At 45.1% G+C, this 10,380-nt stretch overlaps 1 protein-coding gene across 1 annotated transcript in view; it reads right to left on the reverse strand.

Annotated features, from left to right (window-relative positions):
• tecpr1 (tectonin beta-propeller repeat containing 1) overlaps positions 1 to 9,964 on the reverse strand; it is a 17,864-nt gene extending 7,900 nt beyond the window's left edge. The window contains exons 1-18 of the mRNA XM_022742594.1: positions 9,858 to 9,964; positions 7,740 to 7,979; positions 6,926 to 7,108; positions 6,679 to 6,801; positions 6,463 to 6,582; positions 5,675 to 5,849; positions 5,486 to 5,586; positions 4,596 to 4,697; positions 4,348 to 4,496; positions 3,538 to 4,148; positions 3,242 to 3,387; positions 2,937 to 3,092; positions 2,475 to 2,624; positions 2,017 to 2,174; positions 1,676 to 1,906; positions 1,189 to 1,285; positions 900 to 979; positions 715 to 771 (exon numbers count right to left, since the gene is read on the reverse strand). Coding sequence (XP_022598315.1) covers positions 715 to 771; positions 900 to 979; positions 1,189 to 1,285; positions 1,676 to 1,906; positions 2,017 to 2,174; positions 2,475 to 2,624; positions 2,937 to 3,092; positions 3,242 to 3,387; positions 3,538 to 4,148; positions 4,348 to 4,496; positions 4,596 to 4,697; positions 5,486 to 5,586; positions 5,675 to 5,849; positions 6,463 to 6,582; positions 6,679 to 6,801; positions 6,926 to 7,108; positions 7,740 to 7,964 — 2,864 coding nt within the window. The 5' untranslated portion in view covers positions 7,965 to 7,979; positions 9,858 to 9,964. The remainder of the gene's footprint in view (positions 1 to 714; positions 772 to 899; positions 980 to 1,188; positions 1,286 to 1,675; positions 1,907 to 2,016; positions 2,175 to 2,474; positions 2,625 to 2,936; positions 3,093 to 3,241; positions 3,388 to 3,537; positions 4,149 to 4,347; positions 4,497 to 4,595; positions 4,698 to 5,485; positions 5,587 to 5,674; positions 5,850 to 6,462; positions 6,583 to 6,678; positions 6,802 to 6,925; positions 7,109 to 7,739; positions 7,980 to 9,857) is intronic.
• Between the last annotated feature and the right edge of the window lie 416 nt (positions 9,965 to 10,380).

A 10,380-nucleotide genomic window follows, 5' to 3' on the forward strand; every position in this document is an offset into this window, starting at 1 on the left:
GTAACTTGAACTAATGTATTCTACATTCGTGATGCGAGCAGGAAAATGCCAGTGAATGTTTATTGATGACTCACCAAAGTGGTGCAAAACCTGTTCATGTCTGCTTGCATATCATTAATGTGACTCACAGCAGGTGTCAGTGCGGTGACTCCCAGTCGGCAGAGCACGTCTCCCTTGTTGCTGATCGCCCACAAAGGAACCACGTCCACGCTGCTCTGAGCGGCACACGGCAGGATGGTCACGTCACTCAGTGGGATGGGGTGGATTTCTTGCCAGGGTCCTGTAGTGGTCAGTTTACATTTCCTGTGCAGGAGGAAAAAAATAAATACAATTGCTCACATGTGCCCTGAACTGTAACATCTGCAGCTGAAGAAGCTGCTGGAGTGGGAGGTGTGGCAAATGACGCAAATCAAACATCAATCATTGTAAATATGTTTTCTCTTACTGTGTCCAACACCTCCACATATATGTCACATCAAATATTCAAATACTATTTAAAGATCTATAGTAAAAACCTTGTGATTAGGACGTCACATTAACAATATGTTTTCCTAATTGTGTAATAATTAACCATAAAGTATATTTTCCAACTGACCCTATTGTCTCTATTGACTCTCTCTCACACACACACACACACACACACACACACACACACACACCATTGTTGAACAAACGTATTGGAGACTAATATGCCAGTGTTGCTTTTTATAGTACCTGGCCCATCGCCTGCGACGGACAAAGTCCTTCATCGTTTTATAGCCGTGATATGACCTGTGCGGTGAGATGGGGAAGAGGAAGGAACAAAAACAGAAATAAGTGAAGGTCATGACTATGAGGGCAGCATAATTTGAACCAACAGACACAGCAGGTGTGTTTGAGGAATTGCAAATGAAACGTACGCCGGAAAATCAGCTGCATATTGCCAACCTTCTCTGTCTGTCCCCCCAGAGACACTGTAGTCGATGGCCCAGTCAGACACCTGAAAACGGCACATATGGAAGTGAAACAGGGTGAAAACATCTGATTTTAACTACACACCTTTTCCCATGATAATTCAAGACCCAATATTTATAGTATACAAAATAAAGTTAACCTGAGAACAGAACTGGTTTCAAATCACGACAGGGTGTTTCCATGAGAGTGTGTGTGTGTGTGTGTGTGTGTGTGTGTGTGTGTAGCTGTTCTTACCCATGTCCACTGAGGTGAGGGAGGTTTGGTATTTGTTTTTGTGCACTCATGGAGTCCTGATGCATCACTCCACATGTAGCGGTCTGTGGGTAGACCTCTGAAGAAAAGCAAACACACCTGACTTAATCAACTGATCAAAAACAACATGTGCGTTCAATATGTTGATTTGTTGGTAAAGGTTTAGATGTTATGGGGAATAATGAAATGTAAAATGTCTCCCAGTGAATAGCTGTAACAGGTAGTTTTACACTAAACCTATTTGTCAGATTTTCTTTAAGTGTGAACAATAAAAGCTGAAACACCTGAACAGTGTAAATGTCAGTCGGCCATATTAGCCTGGAAATTTCTGTGTTTGAGAAAAATACAATTACGCTACAAAACAAATCACTGGAAATATTTCAGCAACATTTTCTTCTGACAAAAATAGCAGGTGGGAAAGAAGAAACTCCCCTCTTCTTCTCAGCGGTATCTGGAGCGTGTGCTCTACCTGTTGGTGTAGCCTGTGACGGGGTTCCACCTCTGGTTCTCATAGATGTAGACGCTCTTGACATCAGTCTGTGTGTAGATGTTATCTGTGCTGCTGGCCAGTCCCTGGAAGAAGCCCCCTCCGTAGCCCCCGGTGTAGACCCAAGCGGTGTGGTCAAAGCCAACCCCCCACGCTATCCCAACGCTGTTACACTCCACCACACGCATGTGACCTCCAACCTGCCGCCAGAACCTGCACAAAATAAAAGTGGTTAAGCTAGAGACGGGAAACTCATTTCCTTTTTTATCAGGAGGTCTTATTTTCTTTCTCCTGCACCCGAGCGGTGTCTGGCTAATTCTTACATTTGGTCGCAGGGTGTCGGGTAAGGCATGGCCTCCAGACTAGGAGAGGGCTCACTGACAAAGACGTCTCCTTTACAGGTGATGGACCAGATGGCCTGTTTGGAGGGAGGACCCTGGATCCCTCTGGAGTCGCAGCATGACACACTCAGCAATGCCAGCTGGGAGAGAGACAAATGTAGAAGTGATAAGAAGAGACGGAAAGAAGGCGAGAAAAGGGAAATGGTAGAAATGAGTGTGCGAATCACACTTCAGCAGACAGAACAGCCCAAAAATAATAGTGCCTTTCTTTTCTCTCTAATTGATGGCAGTTATATTGATCAATAAGAGTGGAAATCTCCACCTATGATTGCTATGTATTTATAAAATGAGTGTTATTTCAGTTTCAGATGAAATCATTTGGTTCTAAAACCTGAATCCAACATACAAGAGCAATCGCACTGTGTAGTGGCTTCACATACCCAGTCGTGCATTTCCAGCTCAGTGGCTGCTGCCAATCTGATCGGCCACCTCTGTTTGGTCCGCTCAGGGGTGTAGATGGCAAAAGTGTGTTTGGAGTCATTTAGCACAGGAACTAGGATGGTGACCTCATTGATGAAGGCATGCAGGTACTGGGGAGAGTGACAGCAGCGATGGAGGAAAAGAAAAAAAGTAGAGATACAGTTAAAAATAGTAAATAGAGGAAGAAAGAAGACAAAGAAAACGGTGGTGACTGCAAGAGAGCAACAGCAGTACCGATCCATTTGAATGAGTGACTCTATTTTCAGACGGTATCTGTTGTGTTAACATGCGCAGACATTTCGAGACTGACGATAACACTCCTCCACCTCCCTCATGAAGGCATGAGTCCCCCACATGAACTGTATCGACACACACACACACACACACACACACACACACACACACACACACTTCTTCCTCACCTTCTTCTCCTCGTAGAAGTTGTAATAGATGAAAAGGATGCCGTCCTTGTTGCCCTCTGGCCCTGAGAACTGCTCTAAGGCAAAATGAACGTCTATCCACTTGTGCGGCTTCCAGTCTCTCCACCACTGCATGGTTCCCTTCTTCACCCACACAGACTGTGATGAAGGTCGGAGGTCGCGAATGAGACGAGGAGGAAAGAAGAAAACACAACCACATAAAGACGATATGACACGGGACTGTGAGGGGGAAAGGGGATCAAGTTCAGAAGTTGCTGCAGGGCAGGGTAGGTCATAACCACACGTACCTGTTCTATGGCTTGTTCATAATGTCGGAAATTATCCATCTCTCTCTTGGTCCTCTCACTGAGTTGTTCAAAGATTTGTCTCCGCCAGGCTGCCGTCTGGGCTGGGGTTACAGACAGACTCATGGACTGGACTGACTGGATCAGAGCTGGAGGAAGAAAGGTAGATAAAAAAGAAAAAAATCAATTGGGGGTTTCCTGCAGGCATGAGATGGAAATATAAGCATGGTATCGTTCTGCGTTCTGAGGCTCTATCCCCATCAATTCAATGAGATGCTCAGTTATGTCACTGAACTCACATGACGTGTTCATTGAGCAGTTGAACCAGTTGAGCTGGGAGTGACTGTCCACGGAGCAGCCTCCTCCACTGACCCACGCCCACAGCGGATGCTCATCTGCCCCATACGGGTCCTCTACGGCAAGAGTGTACGTCGCAACCGATGACAAGCTGCAAGTATCGGCTGATTCCAGCACTGCTCCGGTCTGGGCCTGCTGGACCTGTACCTCCTCCAGGTCCACGTTACTCCACTGGGGGTCAAGAGGACCTCCAGACTGGCTGGGGGTGAGAGCGACATCAGTACAGGGAGCTTTGACCTCTCCTTCTCCAGATACGGTCTCCTCCTCCAGAACAGCGGGAGCTGCGGATCCGACATCTCTTAAGGTCTTTGCAGGTTCTCGATCAGACACGAGTTCGGAGATGAAGCTGTCGCTGGTGACTTTGGGGATGCGGGGTTTGGGGACGTCGGAGGGCTGGTCAGACGTGTGATCTGTGGGGGCATCAACAAAGGACTCGGGGGACTCAGAGGTGGCAAAGCAGGCGGCTGCATCTGCAGATCCTTTCTCCGTGTCTGATTCCACATCACTCACTACTGACTGACCACGCACCTCACCACAGAAGTAACATCCAGCACTATGAAAGAGGAAGAGAAACTGAATGAATTTATGATGATGGCATGCGCTGAAGATTAAAGCAGTTTCCTGCATCTTTCAGTGAAATTTGGAGATTCATTATATCGGTTCAAGCATATTTTCCGAGAGTTTGCGCATTAATTTTAATCAAGTCATGGTATTATACCCAAAGATTATTTTGTGTGTGTGTGTGTGTTCACCTCTGCAGGCTGGTTGCGCTGGCACTGGAGTGGGATCGATCTCCATCTCGGGGAATATTGATAACCTTCCAAGTTTTCCCACTGAGCTCACTGGAGGTCACACCTTGTCTGAAGTACACCGCGCGGTCCTCACAGCCGATACCCCACACCTACACACAACAGCAACAGGTTGTGACTCCATGCCATGAAAGCCGCGCGGCAATGCTAAGGTAACCAGAAGAGAGAAGGTACTGGATATGTTAAATCACCTGATCATTGAGTCCGACGTTGATCATGATCATTTCTCCAACCATGCTGATCCAGCCAGAGCCACAGGGATTGTGGGAGTTTACACCACGTCTGAACCACACCTGGAGAAACAAGAGTGTGGGAAGAAAATAGCTCTTTATCGTAACACACACCTGCTCCAACACTATTGTTACCAATTTAGCTGTAGTGTCTTTACTAATGCAGTTTTCTTGTTTAGGAAATTGTCTCAGTCAAATTAAATCAACAATCAACTCGACAAAAACATTTTAAGCTACACCCATCAGTATTTTTGTTGACCGTGGGGCTGTAGTATTCTACCAGGAGGTGGTTTTATTTTGTCCAGTCTCTTTAATTTATTTGTTACTGTACACATGTACAATTTTTACACATATGCTTCTAAATTACTAGCTTCATTGTACATTACATGATGACTGAGCGACGGGCAGTGTGCAGCTTGTCGGCTGATAGCAGTCTGTATATGTGTTGTTGGTATTGTGTGTGTGTGTGTGTGTGTGTGTGTGTGCACGTGCATGAGTGACGTATTCATGCACTGTGAGGTTTGTATTTTAACAGCAGATACTGCATGTGTCCAAGACAAATTTGCTTCGGGACAGTTAAAGTTTATCTTTATCCTTATCTCTATGATGGTTTGATGATGACCAAAACTGAACATCATAACCTTCATAAAGGGAGGATTTATTGCAGGGCTGTTATATTAGACTGCATTTATTGCAGCTAGGTGTTCCTAATAAACTGAAACGTGAGTCGATACATACACAGCCAAACAAAAGCAACTTCAAAGCACTTAGTTTGGAGTTAGCTGGTGAAGATTTCAGTTTTTCGATCCTATAACGTGTCTTTTATAATGTTCACCACAGAATTTTCTTACTTTGTTGTCTTTGGTCACGGCCCAAACAACATTGACTCCCACGGCCACATGTATGGCTCCCACATCAGGGCTGGGAGAGTCCACCACCGCCCACGAGGCACCTGACATGCAGAAAATAACATTCTCCATAAAGAGGATACACACACACACACACACACACACACTCCTCCCACCAGTGAGCTTGTGTACCTTTGGGGCAATCTCGGCCAATGCCCTCCCTGACAATGAACTGCCCCTCCCACAGCACCGCCCAGACCAGGTCCCCTGGGCCACAGCTGATCTGGACGACCTCCCCAGGGAGCGGCACCTCCTCCCACAAAGAGCCCTCAGGATTGTGGTGATAGATACCCTCTCTGAACCACACCTAGATGAAGACAAAAGGAGGGGTTAGATAATCAAGACTGAGAGCCAAACAGTTAAGTGATGGAAAAAAATTATTTGCATCAAGTGATTCAAATACACTGATGTGACAAGACTGTGAGCGTGTGATCTTGCTATGGGCAATAACAAGGTCAATAAACAATACAACAGACACACAAACACATCCTTAGTATGTGTGAATACAACACAAACTCTTAACATCTGTTAGATCAGACAGATGCATTACATTAGACACAGTTATTAAACATTGTATTTTATAAAGCCTGACGTGTTTTATGAGCTGCATGTCAGCAAAGGTTTACTTTTAACTGCAAGATGTGCTTAGGTAGCTTTTCTGCCTCTATCAACAACACTGCATCACTGTGTTTATGTAACTGATTTATTATTATTGCTCTTTTACAAAGGCAATAACAGTAAAGGCATCACCGTGCACTACTGCTTTCCCAAACTTTAACTAACTTTATTTACAAGCTAATCAAGACTTGAAGTACGTTGATACTTAAGACTTAGGTTGGAGTTACTTGTGTGTGTGTGTGTGTGTGTGTGTGTGTGTGTGTGTGTGTGTGTGTGTGTGTGTATGTGTGTGTGTGCTGTACCTTGCCCTGTAGGGACACGGCCCACAGTGAGAGCCGGCCCCTGGGCTCCTCATTGATCTCCCAGCCTCCACAGCTGATGTCGCTGAAAGGATCTGGTAGAGTCGTCCGCTGTGAAGGGATCTGTCAGCACAAACAGGAAGAGAGACACACGCATGTGAACAAACTGACAGGCTTCACACAACACACACACACACACACACACACAGCAACACTTACCTTAGCCCAGGTGTCCATGGCTTTGTATCTCCTGTAGCGGAGCCATCGCCTCCGACGGACACAGGAGTTCCACTTCTTGTCTTTGGTGTAGGTGGCCGGGAAGTCGATGGCGTAGGTCCATCCCTACAGACACAAACACCTCAATCATTAAAACGAAGCAGGAATAAAATAGGACAAGATGCTGATGTTGGAGTAAGGAGACGCAAACCAAAAAAAACAAACAAACAAAAAGTCATCAGCTACTCACCCCTTTCTCTGTGGGCTCTCCCTCAAAGTTTTCATCTGCATACCAGTCTCCCTCCCACTCCCAGCTGTTAGAGGGAAGTTGAAAACTGTCCAAGGGTTGGTGTTGCAGCCCCGTGACATCACTCCACTGCCAGCGGTCGCTCGGCAACAAACGCTCCGAGAAACCATCAACAGGATTCCAGCGCTGATAGACAGACAGACGGACACAGACAAGAGGGTTAAAAACAATATGAAAATGAATCCAACCCAGTTTCACTCTTTCAAAAACAATGTATTGCCAAACACCACTTTTGTTGAGATGTAAGAGGAAGTCACAAGAACAGCACGGCCACTATAGAGCACTGACCTAATGCACATGACCTGACACAACCGGAGTTTCCTATGAATGTAAATGCCCCCCCCCTCATTCGAGTTACACATATAGCACAGTGACAGTGTGCCGTCACTGGGTCTGTTTTTCTCATTACAGCCTCTGATGTGCTTCTGAAGGCACACAGCTGACAGCGTGCTGGAGTTAGCAATAGAGGAAGTGGAACACAGCTGTTTGAGGATGTTGCTCTTACTTTTTCAGTCACTCAGTCACACAGTCACTCAGTCACACATGACACTAGTCCTAGGGGAACTCCACATTTTCAATTTCACTTTGGAGACTTTGTGCAGAAAATAAAGGATAGCCACAGAAAAATTTAGGTGTTTTTAACTTACATAGTGAGAGAAAAAATACCATAGCTTCCTTTCTTTGTGCATTTCTAACCTTGATTCCAGTAAGTATCTTTGCAAACTCTGTGTAAACAATGACACTTGAAGATACCCACTTGATTCTCGTAGGTCTCCTCCTGGTAGCGGACGGGCAAGTCAGAAGCGTGGACGTTCAAGTAGATTTTATTGTCGCACGCGATGCCCCAGCAGCACTGCTGAGCCGCTGTCGCCCGCTTGAACTCCATCTGGGCATCGCGGCAATGCTCCCACTGCTGTCCCGCAGTGGACAAGCTGTAGACCCGCCCATACACATCCACTGCCCATAGCAGGGAGATGGGCATGGCTGCACCTGGGACCTGGGGAGGAAGAGAAAGAGAGTGGGTGAATGTAGCTAAACTGACAAATCGACCACAATGTATGATAAAATCAGGTATATGGTCTGTATCTGCTAGTTCCAGTGCAACACTGAAGCTACCAGCACAACATTATTCATGGCTGCTTCATCACGGTGTGTCAAATGAAATTATCCAAGAATCATTTTACGCTTGTTTTTGCAAAACCATTATCTTTGAAAACTTTGTGATCCTGCTGTGAATTTCAAACAAAGTCGTGAAGGTTATATGAATGCAGTTTACACAACAGTTACTCATAATAAAAATGTCCAAGTGGTGAGTCTGCAGGGTTGGAGAGGTTAGGTTGAAAGGAGAGAGGCTGACAAGCAGCACAAAATAAATTTATAAGGTCAGAGAAATAAATTGGAGACTGAAACACAGTGATGGAGAAAATTAAGTAGAAGAATCTGATTCGATTCTGTCATAAAACAACATGAACATACTACATTGGTCTAAATATTCCCTGAAGAATATACACCTTTTTCACAGCTGTTATTAATAACATTAACAATGGTTGTGTTGTAATCAAATGTCCTAAAGAGCCGTGACAGTGTGACAGTGGGTGAGCACGCACAATGCCACGACCCTGAAACTGAAGCAGGTTAATATAATTCAGCAGCTTTCATGGCTCCAAATACAACGCACAAATTGTGTGGTGTACTGTGTTCTTGATGGGTACCATTCTCCAGTCTGGATAATAACATAATAAAATTATGGCTAATTCTATTTGATTAACCTCCATCAATCACCACCAACAAGCACAGACATGGCACAACACTGTATCGCCAAACATCTCTGTCATATCTTTTCTGTTGAACAGGTGACTCCGTTACTGTCACAGTCACAACTGTCACCTGGTTGCCAATGCCAGGTAGGAACTAAAATCACTCTGAGGCAAAGGGACAAGAGGAATTAACATAAAAGGTGCATACAAATTACAGTGGTAGTTTAAGTGCTGTGACAATTACTTGCATAATAATTATAAACCGTAATTCTGAAAGTCCAAAACAGCAGCCAGTTGAAGGATTGATTTCTCATAGTATGTTGTACAGCTGAGTTAAACAACAGGAGTGGCTAAGGTAAAGTTAAGTAATTAACCAGAGTAAGGAAAACAATAAAAAGGGCAGAGCTGCACATAAGATCCTGAGCACTGTGTAGCTACACTGTAATCAGGATCATGTGTTGAGGTGGCACTGATCCCTGCTGCGCTGTGTTTACACCACTTTTGCTCCACTTTTTCAGGTCTGACCCAAAGCCTTGAAAATCCCATAAAGTCACTGACCCCTACTCTACATCCGGGACAGCGCCTTCACAACCCCTTAGGCCCAAACGTGTAAAATACAGTAAACAATGCTAAAATACAGTAAACAATGCTAGGCTTGCTAAAAGCTTGTTTTAGGTGGTCTCCATTTCACAACATTGCGTAACCAGCGAGGATGCCGCTGGTAAAAGGCGTATCCTCCGTCACAGCGTACTGCACGTTCAGCACATACAGATAATAACAGTAATAATAATAAAAAACACAGGCCTGCATATACCTTTAAAGTGCGGATAATGATGACACTACTGTGTTATTAAAAAAAATCATGCGTTATGAAGCTTTGTAAGAAGGTAGCTGCACATTAACTCCATGCTAACGGCACGAGCTACAAATGAGCCTTAATTGATAATACACTGCAGGTGTGAACTGCAGGAGAGAGAGTAATGCTCCAAAACAAACGCACACGGTACAGTAAAACCAGCTTTAGTCTCCAACACACAACACTCGGCTTGCTTTTGGTGCAGGCTTACAGGCTTAGTCCTCTAGAAATAGCAAATTAACGAGAGTTCAAAGACACCAACCTCGAGCTTCCTCTCACAAACCGTGTACCGGCGCACGCGGGACCTCGCCGCCGTTCATTCAGCAGGGGGAGAAACGAACGGGCAGCTGGTTAAATCATGATGTACCCTGTGATATTCACATCACAATTTCTCTCCACTGTGAAACAGGAAGTGCTCCTATTGGCTGTTTCCGCGGCAGCAGGTGTTTGTAGCCGTGGCTTCCGGCAGGTGGCGCTGCTGCCTCGCACGTCAGAGCAGATGCTGAACAAGCAGGACGCAACAGACGTGAAGCTGCAGGGCTCATCACCCTGAGTCACAACCTCTTTATGTCAAGACAAGAGTACACTCATGTTCTATAAGGGTTTGTTCCTGAGCAGGCCGATGACAGAAAACACACACACACACACACACACACACATGCAGACTCTATTTTATGCTCAAAAAAGAAACATGTTTTTCAATGACAAACCAGCATCCCCCACTTTATAATCAGGGGGTCAGGGGTCATAAAGTCAGATTATTTAGCTTATTACTCAGTTTGTAC

This window comes from Seriola dumerili, unplaced genomic scaffold (genome assembly GCF_002260705.1).
Source record: "Seriola dumerili isolate Sdu_G_001 unplaced genomic scaffold, Sdu_1.0 BDQW01000068.1, whole genome shotgun sequence".
Classification (NCBI taxonomy): domain Eukaryota; kingdom Metazoa; phylum Chordata; class Actinopteri; order Carangiformes; family Carangidae; genus Seriola; species Seriola dumerili.